Here is an 18,284-nt window from a genome sequence, read left to right on the forward strand (position 1 = left end):
CGCAGGGGCAGAGTTTGTCAGTGCTGTGAGGTGTTACAGCACGTCCGTGCAGCTCCGCAGGCTGCACCACACTCACTCAACAAGACAGGCTAGTTTGGCTCACACAACACGTAAACAAGCCTGAGAGCAAACATGCGGCAGAACAAGCTGAAACACTGGCTGCATTAGTTAGACCTCATTACACCTGAGTAGCCTCTTCATTTCCAGTTATTCCCATTGAGAACACTGCTGCTTAGCAAGATCAGAAAATAACAAGCCATCACCTTCTCCACTCCCGGGCTCCCTTTTCAGGAACGCTTTGCACAGATGGATGCAGCAGAACGACTGGAGAGCGCACAAACAGGTCTGCACCACTTCCAGGTTGCTTTCCCATCCATATGCAGACAGCCCTACCTTGTTCTCCCAGTCAGGGTCGTTGCAAAACTCGAAACTACAACAGCCTGGTCAGTTTTAGCCCTCGGTGCCTTGATCTGTGCAGGATGCTGGTGAGGGGCTCACACAACTGTTTCCTCTGACACAGCAACAGGCTTGGGTTACATCATCAGATCACAAAACACTCTGAGTTACAAGGGGTAGCACACGGAATACAGGGCTTCTCTCCTGTGCATGGTAATGAATGCTGCTTTGTCACACATGATTCTCAGCCAATTTCTCAAAGACTCGTGAAAACAGAAAGCAGCAGTGCCAGTGGCTGTGTCACCACTATAAATGTATCTCCCAGCTCCAAATCGCTTCAGACTTGCATGACAGTTTGGGAGAAAAGTTCCAATTGAGGCATTGTCCAGGGAAGACACGACTGATGCTGTCAGAGCACCTCAGGACTCCAAACCTTCCACCTCGTTCAGATGGCGGAATGAACGCACGTTGTGAATTCCATTGCCTTTAGGTTTTGTTACATTAAAAATAAAATTCAAAAAACCTAATTATTTTATTATTAGAGTAGTGAGATCATCAAAGGAAAGAAAATTTGGCTGTATAGTTAAAATTGCATTCCTTTAGGGGTCAGCTTTCATATTTCTGTTTGCTTTTATATCTCAGTGGAATTTGAACCACGCACTCTGTGTGGAGCTTTACTGAAGGATGATCACAAAGAAACTTTAAGCTGATACAGAGGACAGCAGCTTATCTTGGCAGCACTCCCAAAAGAGCAGAGACAATTCCTGTGCTCACCAGGCTCTAGCCTGTCAATTCTGTCTACGCACAAATTCAACCCATTTTGGCCTCCCTGGATTTCCATATGGGCAAAGTCCAAACTACAAAGGAATCTCTAAATCTGCCCAGATCAGACTAAAAAAGACCATTTACATGTAAAGCCTGCTACATGCTTTCCAAGCAGAGAAAGAGATTGCTCCACCATGAACTCTTCTGAGAAAATTTGTATGCAGTTCCTTCCCTCAGTATAGACATAACAACATCTCACGAAAACACACAAGTGAATAGAATAACCTCACAAATCTTTTGGACACATAACAGGAGAAATCAATCCTGATTGAGAAGAGAATGCAAAAAACACCCTCTAGTTCTAATAGTTCAAAAAATAGTTTTATCACTTAATCCAAACTTAGTGTAGAGTTTAAAACCAGAGATAAATCTGCTAGAACAGTCAGGAAAAATAATAATATATAAGTCTCTATAGAGATTTAGTGCAGTTATGAATGGCTTTACAAACCTTCATGGAAACAGCATTTTATGAATCTATGAAGAAAAAAAGAGTTGAGTTGTGGCATTTAGAGCTACATAGGCCAGCCCTCATTAATATCTTTATCAATGAACTCTGTAGCCTGGAGAAAAGGAGGCTCATGGAGGACTGGCACAAAAAACCCCCAAAACAAACACCCAACCAAAAACTAAAAGCAAACAAACAAAAAGCAAAACAAAACCCACCAAAACAAACAAACAAACCAACCCAAACCAGCTACACTGAGCTCTGTCTGGTAAATGCCTACATGCCTAGGCAATGATGAATGAATGTGGGCAAGGCCATCTACAAGTTCCTGGAATAGGCAATTCTAGTGGTGAAGAGACTTAAATGTCAGGAAGATGTTGGGTTTCTGTTAAAGGAACAGAAATGTCAGCAGCAAAACCAACTACCAAGAAAACAGAAAATATACTGAATTTGGTAGCAAACCATTAGTGGTAGTACTATACAGAAGACAAGTCTTGAGAAAAGGCAACATTTATGAGCAGAGAGATTGAGTGTGTGCCATTGATGCAAAGTACAATGAGCACAAGGAGCCATCCACAGACACAATCAATGGCAATGCAGAGCAAAGATGAACAGATACAAGCTGACACAGAAGCTGCAAAACTTCAAGAGAAAGTGAGACCAAAAGGAAAAGGAAAAAAATAAAATAAAAGACTACTACCTTTTAGGAAATACAATTAAGTTACAAGGGTAGCAGGGTATTATATCATGAGGCTAAGTAAAAGAGCTCAAGCAAGGAGTTTTTGATTGCTTCTAAAGTGAATAAAGGTGAAAAGAGGAAAAAAAATAAATAGAATGAATAGGTATCAGCTTGGAAAAGGTCACCTGTAGGGCTCTGCAAGCATCTGCAAAAGTCTTGAGGAAAGACTGGGCCAGGCTAAAGCCAAGGCTTCACTTCCCAGGAAGGCTCTGGGCTCCCAATTTTGCTCCAGCTGACCCCTCAAAGAAAACCTTCTGGGCACACGGCAAGACTCACTTATTTACCTACATTTTTACCTGAACACCACAGGAATGGAGGTTTTGTAAAGATTCTCCCATTTTTTACTAGGAAGGCACAGAAATTTATTTTGTTGGCACATCACTAATTCCTAAGCTGTTTCAACTGCTTTAATTACTATATATATATATATATCTCAAGAGGTTCTGGTAATCACTGAAAAACATAAACTGAGCTTTATTACATTTGGAATTTATCCTTATTTGCACATTGAGGTAAGTTTTGCCACACTCAATTGAATTTCAATTTGTTCTTTCAAATCATTTCATTAACAACACTTCATTTTTAACCAAGACCCACAACAAACTTGGAGGACTCTCCCATTCTGTTTTTAAGTTACAATAACACATGACTAACTAGCTACAGTTCAAGCAATATGTCCTTGTTATCACAATAATTATCCCAAACAAACCTTGTGAGTTACGCCATTGAATCTTAAAGATTTGCTGGGTTCTGTCTAATCTTTACGATACACCCTTGGGTAATTTCACCCTTGTGAAACAGTCCTCGTAAATCAAAAGCTCAGTCCTGCAATCCTACCTGCACCTTGGGATCTTTTCCTACAGGCGAATAAGAATGTCTGAATGCTACCAGAGAACAACTGCAGTTTTTCACAAGAGTTACGCTTAACAGCCTCAATGAACTCTCTTCCAATCAGCCTCTCCCTAACTCTGCAGCCTGCAGTTCAGGGATCTGTTATAAAAAAATATTAATCAGCGCTGGATGCTGCATTTCTTCACGAAAAGCCAAGATTAACACACTGAGTCAACAAGTTCTATTCTGCAATAGTTTAATTCACTAAGGAGATGACTGTTCCTCCAAACGATGCAGATTTGTCTGCTGTTGTCTCAGCCAATTCTGAGGCTTGTTATTCACTACTTGGTTGATTTCAAAATCAGACTACCCCTTCAGAAAGTTGCAGAGACTATGACATCACATTTATGACACTATTGCACAATTACAGCGGCTACATCCCTGGATTTTATTTCATGGGAAAGCATGTTTCTGCTATAGCCACAACCATTTTCTTGGCTTACACCTGTCCACAGTCACAAGTTTTGGTATAAGGCTTAGCATGATTTTTGTCATAACACTATATAGGTGTTTGATAGTAACTTAAGGCTGCATAGTTCAATTGTAGAGAAATACTGGCACTTACAATGAGACTTACTGAAATTTCACAAGCAACTCAGAAGTGCTGCTTAACAAGCTGCTAAAAATCATACACCTCATCAGATTTCACTTTAATACCACTTATATCTTCTTAAAGAAATAAAAAGCCCAACATTCTTTGAGAAGGCAAGATTGTCATCAGATGAATGGCAATAATGCTATCACTGAAATTCAATGCAAGAGTACAATTTAATAAATTCAAATTCCAATGGAAAGATTTGGACACCACTGTAATGTTTACTGACCAGAACTGATAAAATAGTACTGTGGAACATTACAAGACCAAGTAATGCAAATGACTGCAAAATTGGGTTTCATTGTACTTTTACTAGTAAGTGTTATCTTCATCTGAACCAAAACACTTCATATTACAAGCTTAAAAGACAACAGCAGACAGGCCCTGTAATACTATAATTAGAGCACCTAGCCCTTACACTTTTGTTTCTGATTCAGCAAAAATTTCACCACATGGCCCAGAAAGGACACAGAATGTAGTATTTTCTACATTATTTAACATGGCATTTATTTGAATACGTACTGTTAAGTTCCAAGATTTCCAAAATGCATGTAGCAAACAGATAAAAATATTTTCATGTAATTGTTTCCACATGGTACAGTATTATTATGAAAGAGGTTGCCATGATTTTAGACTGGAATATACTATTAAGAGGATGCTGTCTTCTATCACCATGCTTTCTTTCCAATTCCCTAGTAAGTACAATGAATAGTACATTACCCAAATTGCACCCCCAAGAAAATTACTTCCATACTCCACAAACAGAAAACTCATTTCAACCTCAATCATAGGAAAAAGGGAAAAAGTAACTCCTCCCACTATCGCAAAATAAAATGTAAATTTTTTCATTACGCATAGGCAAACACTGCAAGTAGGCAACGATGGCAAAAAGGGGATCCAATCCAACCACAACTAAAACAAGTTCTCGGGTTCTAAGTCCCTCAATCTTATCTTTCTAAAGAACTTCATTAATTCATTTATTGACTGGATGAGAAAAAAATGACACAAGGGAAAGCCCCATGTCCCTGTGCATATGCAGCCTCAGCCAGAACAAACTGGAACAGGAGACATTCCCATGGCATGTAATAGCAGGGTTCTTTTGCTTCAATTGTCTTTTCTGAAACTGGTACTGAACTAGACTAGAGTAACATTCTGTTGCTTTGTCTTAGTGGCACAACTGGCAAAATGGTTTTGGTAGCTTTTTTAGATCATCTGTATCGAGAATATGCTTCCCATGCTATAAACACCACTGTCAGAAAAGTCAGGGTAAGTTGTAGCTTAAGAAAAAGGCAATCTCTTTATCTTTTACACAATTAAGAAAGCACAATTAAGTCAGTCATATTCATATTCAGGGTGTTCTTGCCTCATCTAATCTATCCTAAACATATTTAACTCATTCTGACCTTCTTGCATCTTAGCAGGAAGAACCAGAGAGGGCAGTGAGAAGGCACAGATGAGCAGGAAGGTCCAAGTGCAAAGCTGCCAAACAAAAGCCTGCATCTTTCCCCTGCTGTCTCCATTTACCAAACCAAGTCCATTTAACAGTGCCACATGCCAAGCAGGAGCTGCAGTGCTCAACACATTGCGAGGCTGCTCTATGAATTCTCTTCATAAAGAACAGTAACCAGTAAAAAGCGTGCAAACGCAGCAGGAAAGGTGGGAAGCCTCCATGGGTGTTAAATGTGCCTTCTCTATATCATTCTGGAGTCACAGTCAATTCAAAAATAAAATAAAGGATTTTCAAAGCTAAGAAAGAGGAGTAATAACATGAAAAATGAGGATGACACATTTCTATTTTGCAGCTTCTACAAATGTGGTCCAAGATATACAGCAGGCTGATGGAGGCTGACACATGCTCCAAAGTACCCTGCATTATGTTCTTGCCTTGCTGTGAAAGAACCCAAAAAATGAGCAAAGCCTGAGTGTTAGTCCAAGCAGCGTTTCTCCCAAGTGACTACACAGATGACCCACCCCACGGACCTCAGCACCATACCTACATGGAAAGTGTGAGAGAGCCCAGAGGCACCACCAGCAGCAGCATGACCTGAGGCAATCTACTTGCTACTCTTATTAACTGCAGAAGCTCATGGCCCACTGTTTATGCTCTGCTTTTATCTGGTTTTTTTTTTTAATCTGTTTTTTCCTTTTTATCTGTAACCAGTCACCTGCTTGGCCCTGATTAGCCCAGCAACTCCATCAGTTTGGAAGACTGGAAAGACAAGGAAATCAGCTGGGCACAGAAGCACGCACTAAGCAGCTAACCCAACCTATACACTGAATTAGCTTCCCAAGCACACTGCCAGAGGGACCCCCTCCACCTTCATAAACACAATCTCAATGTTTGGAAAGGTGCCAGGAATAAAATGTTTGTTTACTGCAGGCAGGAAGAGCTACCTATGATTCAGACATTAGGAAGTGACAGGAAGGACTAAATTATGTAATTTAAAAGTAGAAAAATAAACACAAAGTAGTTGCAATGAGAGGAATGAGGAGGAGGAGGAGGGAGAGGAGGGGGAAAGGATGAAGACACACAAGTTTTGTCTCTTGGATCCCACTCGTGCAGGGCTGAATCCATCACTGCAGCAGGAGGCCCCCACAGGATTCCTTCACCTTTTAACCCTCCTCCTAGAGTCCCTAGCCAGGGACTTTCCTCCTCAGTACTGAGTAAGAAACATCTGTCCAGCTCAGCCTCTCAGCTGGAAAGGACGGATCACAGCCTTCCTTATTCTTTATTTTAATTGAGCAGACTGAGATTTCAGAAGAACATTCCAGTTGCCCTCCCTTGAAACAACAAGCACCTGAAGCACAGGATCAAAGACCTGATTCTCCAGGCATCTGCAGGAGTCAGGAACACGCTCCAGCTGTCTGAGGCTGGTTGCAGAGACCGACAGGAAAGGCTCTTCCCGTCAGCACAAGGCAGGAGATGCACCCCGGTGGGAATAGCACTGCATTGCCAGCAGTTGTTGGAAGCAACCTCAGCGGTGCTGCTTACCACACTGCACCTCCCATCCACAGTTTGCTAGATCCCAACAAAAGTTTAAAGTTTCTTACACTGCAGTAATCATCTGCATTATTAACATGCCCATTTCAAGGCTAAAACAGCAAACAAGCAGATTTGTATCACAGTAAGTCGTGGCTGCACTGTAAGAAAGCCCCACCAAAGAATACTCTCAAATGTATGTAACAATAGTGGTGCCTCCATTGTGTTTTCAGTAAAGATCTTCCAGTCATTCTCTTTCTAAATCAGACAATAAATTCCTGCTCTTTTTTTTTTTCCTGGAGCTACAGAGATTCACAGACCAACAGAGCCATCAGATCAAGGAAAAATTCAAAGGACTGTGAATTAACTTAGCACTGAAGTATATACATCATAGCAGAAAACTCTGTAGTTACTCGTCCTAGGACAAAACTACCCTGGGATGAAACCCGGGTTAAGTTTCCCAGTTTACACTAATGAGTCACTTGTATACTACTCTTCAGTTTAGATCTTCCCCCTGCCCCATTTCTCCCTTCCCCACACCAAAACTCCAGAAAAGAAACAACAGGTTTTATTTTAGTAATGGCTGACTCTCTGCTCACAGGCCTTTGGTAGTGAAGAGTCATTTTAGTTATCTCTCATAGTGCTGAGGAGCTTGTGCAATTTTCCTTCATTTGTGCACACAGACAACTGCATTACACCCGTCATAACTAAGAGTGTGACATGACCTCAGCTTTGAGGGCATTATTTCACACTGAGTAACAAGCCATTAGACTGCAAAACTTGCTCACACCGCACGATGTTAATAATTCCAGCAATAATTGCATACAAACAGTGAATGGAAAGGCACTAAGACATGCAAGATTCAGGAAGATACACTTATTGGCATCCCTACTCCTGCCCTTACTACAGTTATCTCCCCTAGCAACAGGGAAGGATTTTGTAAACAACAAGTTCACAATGCTACCATGAGAGCATCACCCAGTGTAACACGTAATTGAAAGAGAAAACATTTCTTTAATGAAGGGCACCAAAAGAAATCATAGAATTATGTAACAAGTAATAGATTCAAAAAGAGTAAGTTTTTGTCAGTTTGTGGTTTAAATCTCAAATTAAGTTCATAAAGACCACAACTTTCTAGGAAAGCAGAACTGCCAGATGGCATCACACTCACAGCCTACCTCTGACTCTTGCCACAAACAGACTGGATCTCACAAGAGAACCAAAGGAACCAGTTACAACACGACATTTTAGAAGTTTCCTCTTATCACAGCCTGGACCTCCAAGTGTTCATGTTTTACAGACTGGGGATTCTCTCCAAGCCCCCCCAGAATCTCCTGCATTCCCATGGGGATACCACATGGCAGAGCATTCCACAGCCTCGTTTGCTCTGGAGAATACCAGCCTCTTCTGTTTCTAACTACACTCCAAACACTCCTCTCTTCCTCCCTGCCTCCCTTTTTAATTAAACAATACAAATTGTCAATTCACATCAAGTTCATACGTTACTCTGACATCCTCTTTCTCAGTTGTTTATTGATGAAACAAACACATACCAATACTTATAACAACCATTAGTAGCATCAAATAAATCAACCCCACCAGCTTTTTCCTAATAAATTCCTTACTTTTCAGTATTTGCTGCAAAGGAGCACACTCGCTGTCAGTATTTTACCCTATTTTTAAGGATCACAGGTATGCATATGCATTTTTAAAAATCATAAATGTCTGTTAAATTCTGTTTAAGGACTTACAACTGGTTTCAAAAAGTTTGCTTATAAAGCAGCAATTCTCCCTGCACCATCCCAAAACCAGGTGCAGCTTTTCCACTACATCTGATCCTGTTTAAGAATCTACATGGAAACACAAGCATCAGAAAACTGTAACAGAAACATGCATTAAGTGTGAATGGGAACGTTTGTCTAACACTGTACGTGACTCGGTGCAGTTATTCTTCATACAAAGGCAAAGGGACAAACTGACACATAACATTCAGAACTGCTTTTTTTTAGAAATGGGTAGCATTCCATATTGAAACTCAAAATCCATCTTTCATCTGATATAATTTGCACATTAACCCATTTAATAACCTTCCCAAAAGTACTGTAATTCTTCAGTGTTGATTCCATCACAGATCTATTTGAACTGTTTGAAGAGCTTCCTGTATTCTCATCCCATACCCCAAAATGAACTCCTGCTGTCAGAAATAAACACCTCCAGAGGGTTTATTTTGCTTTTAAATCCCAAACCCCAGACAACACAGAAAAAATAAACCCTGATTTTGTGCTGTTTTTCTTTTCCCCCATTCTGCTTTGGGGCAGGAGCACCGAGGAGCTCGGTGATGGCTGCAGCAGCAGCGAGAGGAGCCTGCTCCACAGCAAGCCCTGGCACTGCAGCTCAGCCAGAAGGAGGGAGAGCACACCTGCCATACCCTGCCCCACGGCTGCCTGTGCTGGGAACTGGGTGGGGAGGCAGGTTGGTTTTGCCACAGCCACTATCTCCATGCCATGAAGGGTTTAGCCGGTGTTGTTTCCACTCACAAAGCAGCAGAACGACCCACATGGCACCAGCAGGACGGCTGGAAAGCTCGTGTGGGGAACAGGCAAAGGGACCAGGTCGCTTTTCTTCTGCTAGCAAGGTTGTCCCAATGCCTGGTCACCATCCTCAGCCCCCACACACAGCACAGCCACTGGCCTGCACAGCACCCCCCAGCAAGGCTTCTCATCCCGTGGCAGAAGGCAAAAACTACCTCCTTTTAAAAACACAGAGAGGGAAAAGCCTTTTCCTGACTTCCTAGAAATTCTCAGACTAAAGAACAAGCACAGCTCCTGAAAAAGCACAGTTCTTAAATCAGCCTGCCAAGAAAATTGCTGTACAAAATAAAAAGGAGCAAAAGCTTTTCATTTAATTCACTTCTTGATTTGGGACCTAAACCTGGCTGTCTGAAGAGAGGCTGGCTCTTGGCACAGCTTCCTAGCTGAAGTATCACCTCCTTCTCCAGGTATATTTTTAAACAGAATTATTTGTATTATGCACAGATGTTCTATTTAATAATGCACAAGCCTCATAAAGCTGTGGACATAGCTGCCTGACCTTTTTAGTTACATGCTGCTGTGTCACCAAGAGAGACAACTCCAAATACCCCATTTGCCATTTACCCTGAAAAACTGCCATTTACCAAGGAAGAAAAATGTGTCACCATAACCTCAGGGAGTTTAATCATAAAGTTGTAATTCTGGGCATAAAAAACAATTAGATATATTCCTTCTCAGATGAAAAACAAAAACACATCAAGAAAAAGATGGTTAGAGAGTTCAACAGCTAATTCAGTCTCATCTCACAGAGAGTTACCTCATAAACATTTCCTTGCTGGATCCTGCTACAGAGACAGTCAGATACTACATAACATAAGAGTACTTCTTACAAATAAAAGCACTGTGGCACGTCTGAAAGAGCTTCAAAACTTCTTCATGAGAAACAAAACCTTTGTCAACAGCTAGCAGCAAACACAAGTACAAAAACCATACTACGTCACCTTTTATTGGAAGCCGGGCTGGGGGCTGGGAGGGGGCTTTTCTTTAAAAAAAAAAACCTTCACAAATACAACTAGCCTACTGCACTGAACAATACTTACAAAGCTAACATTATTTGTGTAACTATGAACACTATTTCTAAAGCAAACAAGCAAGAGAACTCATAAAAGAACCAATGTAAAAGCCTAATCAAGAACTGATAAAGAGGGAATTGAAATAAATAGTATACTATTGCAGTTGGGAGATGGCAGAATTCTCTGTCCATCCTTCCAAAAAAAAAACAAAAAAGAAAGGAAAAAAGACAGAAATACATAGTACTCCTTTAGAGCTAGTTGTTTGTACATATAAGGAGCTGAATTCACATTAGAGTCCCCCAAACAGCAGCAAATTACACTGTACTACAATATTCACCTGTATACAACACTTACCTCCCTCGACAAGATTATCCCTTTCTGTGAGATCTTTCTGCCTGCCTTGCTCAAGTCATTTGCAAGACAAAGTCTGTCCCACCTAATGAAATACTGCAATGAAGTTGCAACAGTTGAACTTGCTTCTATTGGCAATAAAATGATTACTCACTGAAGCACAAAAAACATTAAGGCAATTTTGAAAGGGTCTCAAGAAGTTTGTCACTGCAACACTGCAGAAGTGGGAATGAAAAAATAGGGAGGTGAATCTTAGCTCTATGTTAAAACAAAACTTGCATCTCATCAGTTGTACTCCCCTTCCTGATTTAGGAAAATATTTCAACCAATAGTGAAATATAGTTCAGTGGCATCTACTTTTAGACTAGGAAAAGATCAAAGGACTAAAGAAGTATAAGATGCCCAAGCCAGAGTCATCTACAACACACAGGTTTATCCTCTTCCCTAGATTTACTACACTTTGAATAACCGATGTTCCTTTCACTTTTTTGCCAACACTTCTATCAAAGGCATTACTAAAATTTAATGGAGAGTAAACGTTTCCTAAATGTCTGTAGAAGAGTGCATTTGATTCAAATAAAGTGATACAAAAGTTATGTCAAAAAAGACAAAAATAAAACATACCTCGGAAGTGACTATTATTCCAACATTTTTCAAACTTAAAGAGGGAGATAAAAGAACACTAGAAACAGTTCTGTTTGTCACTTTCTTCTCCCTGTTGGACTGCTGAATACCAAGAATTACCTCTCAGTTTAAAGAGTTACCTGCTCTACCAAAGACTTGCAGAATTGATGCTCATTTTGACAGTCAAGGTACATACTTTTCAAAGCTAAACTGTCCAATAAAGCATTCTTTTCTCAATTTATCCAACCGACATTTCACACAGCTGCTCTGGGCTGATGACTGACTAAAAGGCATGCAAATCAAGATCATCTGTGTATAACTGGAAATTAGAATCATATTATTTCATTACTTCCTCTGCTTAGTACATATGTTACTTATACTTAATTTCAATGATGCAAGACTCTGTGCACACACGGAGGAGCAGCCACTATGCAGCATCAAGAAAGTAGCAGACACTGATTTGTTTTCCCACTTCCTCCCCCTGCTCCCTGATAGTTTCTAATTGAACTCTAATCTCCTGTGATTAGCTGCACCAAACCTCATTAACAGACTTATCAAAACACAGAAGCAATACTGAAAAGGTATCCATAAGTTCCTATACATCCAATTGAGAACCATCTTCAATATCATGAAAAGTTAGAATTTGATTGTTCCTTCATTTCTCAGCTGCTGTTTTCTCAAATCAGGAGTTATTATTTGGCAGTAAAGCCAAAACCAGACGCTGATGTCCTGTCAAAGATGACAAATACTTGCATGATGAGTTCCATGCTCCTCAAGTGAGCCTTACACCCCAACAGCTCGCTCAGGACGCAGCTACAGCCCCAAAGTCATACCCAAGATCGTATCAGCACCTTCACTTGGCACACAAAACAATGCAACTTCCTCCTGTAACCCACAAAAACACTGTGTTTAGTCATGCCTTCAACTTCACGATTTAGGGTTTACTAACCCACGTTTCAAAGGATCAAAAGTGAAACTGCTGTTTTCTGACCAGTGCACAGCAGAAGGGGAGGGTCACATTTCCTTCCAGAAGGAAGGTTTCTTCCTCAACACCAATCCCTGTGAGGTCTTCAACAACTTCTTGAGCAACACAAGCACAATCAAGTTCAGAACACAAAAGATGTCACATAATGTTTCTGATAATACTCATCTGTCTCAAGTTAACTTAACCTGACCCTGTTCCACGGGGAGCTCACTGAATGATGTCAGACAAGCTCATCTTAGTTTGGCTTGATTTTCTCCTGTAAACCAACCAGCTTCCTAAATTTGCTCACTATGCTGATGAAAGACCACAAAAGAAAGCTTAACACAAACAGGTGTCTTCCAGAAAAAGGGCTTCGGTCAGGCACTGCAGCTTTTGCCAAATTACAACTATTCTGACAAATATAACATTTCTTAAAACCCTTACATATCACAGCACAGTTAAGTATTACTAAAGACAGAAGATGCACCTATGTAACTAGTGCCAAAGAGCAACTGCCAAACCAAAAATCCAGCAAATATTCCACTTCTGTACCTATGCTGTCTGAGCCTCTAATTTAAACATCAATAATTAGCTTAATAATCTGGCACTTTTTTAGTCACTGCCTACAACTGAAAAGATTAGAAAGTAAGAGGATGCTATCTGTAGCCTTGTCTGAATCATATCAGTGCCCCTTACATCCTAGGGAGATCAAGCCCAGTTCTCATTTTTAAACTCCTTGCTTTAAAATAACTAACTGAACTATCAATAGGAATAGTCAAACAACCACAGGATTTTTAGCCATACTTACATCAAAATTAAGGTTTCTTAATTTATTTTCAAACATCATCTTATGAACCGTAAGAATGGGGAAGTCTGTTAGATACAGAAAAATCTGAACCAATTTACCCCAAAGTGTTTAGTCTACACAGTATTTTTGACTGAGTTTTACCTTTTATGTAATGAACTGTATTTCTAAGTAGGACATGTTAGAACGACAGAACAGTTAGGACTGGAAGGGTCCTTTGGAAACCATCCAGTCCAAACCCCTGCCTGGAGCAGGCAACACAGGAACGTGTCCAGGTGGGTCCGGAATGTCTCAAGAGAGGGAGAGCCCATGGCCTCCATGGGCAGCCTGTTCCAGTGCTCTGCCACCCTCAATGTAAAGTTATTCTTCCTCATGTTAAGGTGAAACTTCTTGTGTTTTTGGTTTACGGCCATTGCTTCTCACCCTGTCACTGAGAATCACTGAAAAGAGTCTGGCATCAACCTCTTGGCACCAGGCTTTGAGATGTTTATATGCACTGCTGAGATTCCCTCAGAACACTGGGAGTTATTACACTACATCAGTAGACTTTCTACAAACTGGTTCCATAAACCAACCATCAATGCTAGGATTCTGTTTTAAAGCACATCCAGGTGCATCCTACTGAGCACTAGCCTACCCCAGACAAAAGCATAGTCGTTCTCAGAGAGAACTTAAGACTTATTCCTATTCCCTCAAGCTTTTTTTCCTTGCTTTACCAAGGACAGCTGTGTTTAAATATCTGGTGGTTTCCTAGCATAATGGCAGTAAAAAACCGCTGTGCTGCCACCACAAAGCATCAGCAATTTTAACTGGCATGTGCACCGCAGAACTGCAATGCAGCAGAAAACCATGAAGCCAAGGTTTACTATCACATTTTAAGGGACAAATGGAGAGAAAGGGGCTTTCCAACTAGACTTTTTAAAAATAAGAGAACAGAAAAATCACAGCAAGTTCAAGTGAGCACATAAACGTTTGCAAATTTTAAGGCAATTGAACAAGGGAAGAAAGACAAACATACAAGAAAGTAACAGAAGCTGTGAAATTGAACAGCCCTCCATCTCTCTGCATAAACAAGTTCTTTCATGTACCCATGAAACCAGAGCACAGTGTGTGGAGAACCGTGCAGGATTTAGCCCCAACTCCCTTTTCCTTCTCCTCTGCTAAATCCACATCGTGACCCCCTCACCAGCACCAAAAGTTACTTTTTCCAGCGATCTGCTGCTGAAAACAACCAGTCTATTCCTTCAGACACACTGTTCTGAACAGCAGCTCCAGGGGACTGACAGCAGGTACCAACAGCTGTCAGAACATTAATTCCATACCAAAACCACATAAAGAAGGCATGAGAACAGAACTCCCAAGAGGGGAAACAGACATTTGGGGCACTAAGGCATACACTCAAGGAAATCTGATTATCCCACCTGCAGGACAGGGCTGGTTAGAGGGTTTTTACTTGTTTTAGCCTCAAAATGACTATAAGGTAGCTTTAATACCAACAGTTAATGTCCAGCAGTTTCAAACTAAAAATTATAGTTCCTACAAAACACATGTCTGTGTACTAGCTTCAAAGTAATTTTCACTCTTTTTAAGAACTAAACCATATTTGATGGCAATATCAGACTTTTTATCTTCATTCCCAGATGATAACAAACCCCAACACTTGCATGCAAAACCCAATAGAGCACCAAGTTACAATTTTTCACACATACCTGTGAAAAGTATGCATTGCAGAAAAGCAGTTTCCTATTAAAATCACTTCCCCATCTTTTCATATGGTGCAGCCCCTTGAAACACCACTACCATAAAATACGGCTTTGGAAAAGGCAGTTCTCTGCTGTGCCTTTGCTCAAGCACAGAATTACAGGGAGCACGAGCCAACCTTCCAGCCAGTGCACTCAGCTGAAGCTCACTGTCTTAACTACATCAACTTTTTGTTTGCTTGAAGACGGCAACCAGAACGTAAAGGTCACTTTTAGTCTTTGAAGGGAGTGTCAGCCTTCAGCTGCTACAGATCAGACACTACATACAAACAGGAGGAGTTTTACTTTAAGCCCTTCTTTTAATGGTACCTTTCTTTTATACAAGCAGGAAAGAGTCAAAAATAATGTGTAGGATTTAACCTCACGGCCTTAAGGCCCACAGTGCATGGAGATGTTAAACTAAATCATGCTAACATAAGCATGCCATAATCACCCTGATACTCTGCCTACTCAAAAAGCAGATTCCCATTTCAAGTGAAAATTGAGGCATTACCTCTTTAGGACAGGGAACTCCTTGACCAGCTCTGTAGTCAGGGTTTTCCCCTCAAAGCTTCTTGTGTAATTCCAGTATGGAAATGAAGCTATAAATACACTGAAGTGGCAGCTATATGGAAAAAAGCTGGCATATTAAGAGACTGATTAATGAGATTGATTAATGAGGGCAAACTCTGTCCATTTACAGACAGCACCCTTCACGGGATTTAGAGTTTGAGCAGAAAATTTATTAAAAGTCTTTAAAAACATGAATACTGCTCTTAATTCCTCCACACTGGTAAAGATATCCTGTGAATACACACACCGACATAGAAAATATTCATAAATAATACAGTCCATGTCCAATTCAGCAGAGAAGCAGAACCCTGCTATGACCCATCAGGACATTCTCTTTCCTTCGCACAAAGAGGATTTTTGACATTGGGAACCAGAGACCCAAAAACCCAAATATTGGTTTTTAATTTAATGAGAGACTCATTTCAGAAATTTCCTGGCATTAAAATAAAGCCCAGAACAGTTCTTCAAGAAGAGACTGCTAATCCCTAACAGCCAAAAATAAGGTGGTCACGTTAAGATCTCCATTCACAGATTCACAAATAAATCTGAAGTTTAGCTGCTTAAGAAGGAAAACACCGGGGGGGAAAAAAATGAAGGAGAAGAAAGAAAAGAGAAAAAAAAAAGGCCCAACATTTTGTCCCAATTACACAGATGCCGCGAAACAAGGCGGCTGCCAATGGGAAAGGGCTCAGGCGGCAGTGATGACTGCTGGCATCACCCATCCCTCGTACGTGACCGGACAGCCTCCCGAGCGGCCCCGCAGCTCCGCTGTGCCCTGCCATGGAATCTGCCCGCTCAGCAAACGCGCTCCATTTTCTCGCCAGCAGCGCGGCGTCCGCTCCGCCGCAGCCCCTGCGAGCGCAGCCACGGCCGAGCAACAGCGGCAACAACTTGGGCAAAGACACCGGCGCTTCCCTTGCAACTCCCTCCCCTTTTCTTCCTGGAGCGGAGAGCAAGGGCAGAGCTCCCCCCGCCCCACCGGGAGCGCTCCCGGGGCATCCCCGGCTCCCGCCGGCCCCGGGTGCAATCCCGCCGGGAGCGGCGCGGAGCCGGGGCCGCCCCCGCCCTCCCCGGCACCGGGCACCAGCCCCGGGACAGCAAGTGTTTACGTTCAAAAACACATATACACCGAGCCCGGACCCAGAGGGAAGGGGGAAAACTCCGCCCCCTCCCTTGCAAAGGCAATAAAAGCTGGGCTGAAACATCTGACCGCTCAGCGCCCCTTTTTTAAGGAAGAAAAGAAAAGAAAAGAAAAGAAAAGAAAAGAAAAGAAAAGAAAAGAAAAGAAACGCCAGGGAAGCGGCAGGGACGTGGCGTGCAGTAGTCCCGGCTGGAACGGGCAGACGGCCGTGAGGGCGGCTCGCCCGGGCCCGGCCGTGAGGGATCGCGCGGAGAGGCCGGCCCGGGCCGGGCCGGCGGGAGCGGGAGGCGAGCGCGGAGCTCCGGCGGGAGAGAAGCGGGGCAGGGAGGAAGGGAGGGAGTAAGGGGGAGCGCGGCCCGCAAGTGGGAGAGGGCACTCACGTAGCGTTTCAACTTCTTCTCCGGCGGAGACTTTCGGAGCCAGCCCGAGCAGACCACCTCCCCGCCGCTCATGGCTGCGCCGCTGCCCGCCGGGGCGCTCCCTCCGCCTCCTGCTCCTTCTCTTCCTCAGGCAGCGGACACGGGGAGCCGCGATCGGCGGCGGCGACAGCACCGCGCCCGGCCCGGCCTCCCGGGGCTGCGGGGCGGGACGGGGCGCAGGGTGTGTGTGTGTGTCTCTCTCGCACAACAGCCCGCCGGAGCGGTGCGGGGCGGCGAGCGGGGCCGAGGCGGGAGGGTCCCTCCTGCCTCCTCCTCCTGCTCCTCCTCGCCGCCGCCGAGTTACACGGACATCGAGAGAGACGACAGGGGCGGCCGCCGCGCCGCCACAACTTGGGCGTCCCGGGGCAGGATCCGGGATCCAGCCACCGCCCCGCGCCGGTGGCGCCTCCTCCGCGCCGCCGGGACCCTCCCGCTGGGCAGGGCCGCGGGGGGCTTACTCTTGCCCGTCCCTCCAAGCTCTTGCCCGTCCCTCACGGCGTCGGCCGCCGTGGCTCCCCGGTCGCTCCTTCCCCTTCTTCCTCCTCCCCCTGCGCCGGGAGGAGGGGATCGGCAGCGCTCCTGTCTTCCCTTCCTCGCCTTCCTTTCCGCGGGGAGTGGCGGGGCGGGGGTCTGGCCTCGAGGCCGGGGCCGTGCCCGGGGCTGGCTCCGCTCCCTGCCGGCCGCTGAGGGACGGCTTTGCCCTGGAATTCGCGGCGCCGAGCCCTCCCCGAGCCCTCTTTCCCCGGCGCCGAGCGGCGCTGCCGCTCCGGCCGGCCCCGCCCGCCCCCGCCCAGCAGCGCTCCGAGTGGAAACTCTGCCGGAGCCTTTTCAAACAACAAGGGCTGGGAAGCGCGGTGGGAGGGACGGCCGCGCTTCCAGAGGGATCCTGGGAGCTGTAGGCGGCGGCCCGGGACAACTGCGGCGGCGCGGCCCGGAGCGCCGGGGTCGGGGCAGAGGGACGCAGTCGGTCCTTACGAGGAAAACAAATAAACAAACGAAACCGCGAGCAATAAAACAAAGAAACAAAACCCAACCCAAAGATCCCCATTAAAACTGCATTAAAAATAGCGCGGCCTAAGTAAATTCCTCTTAGCAAGTCTGAAACTGTCGTAGCAAAAAAAGGAAAAAAATTTAATTATCCAATTATCGTTATCGTTAATTATCGTTCACCATCTCTGCTGTGAGTGCTGTCT

The 18,284-nt window shown here is 43.7% G+C and overlaps 1 protein-coding gene across 2 annotated transcripts in view; it reads right to left on the bottom strand.

Moving 5' to 3' along the window:
- GAB1 (GRB2 associated binding protein 1) overlaps positions 1 to 17,396 on the bottom strand; it is an 87,815-nt gene extending 70,419 nt beyond the window's left edge. For both annotated transcript variants that reach the window (XM_054283791.1, XM_054283790.1), the window contains exon 1: positions 17,053 to 17,396. In XM_054283791.1, the coding sequence (XP_054139766.1) occupies positions 17,053 to 17,124 (72 nt within the window). In that variant the 5' untranslated portion in view covers positions 17,125 to 17,396. The remainder of the gene's footprint in view (positions 1 to 17,052) is intronic.
- Positions 17,397 to 18,284: the final 888 nt, after the last annotated feature.

This window comes from Melozone crissalis, unplaced genomic scaffold (genome assembly GCF_028551555.1).
Source record: "Melozone crissalis strain CALT ecotype California unplaced genomic scaffold, PUWL_Pcris_2 ptg000039l_1, whole genome shotgun sequence".
NCBI lineage: Eukaryota > Metazoa > Chordata > Aves > Passeriformes > Passerellidae > Melozone > Melozone crissalis.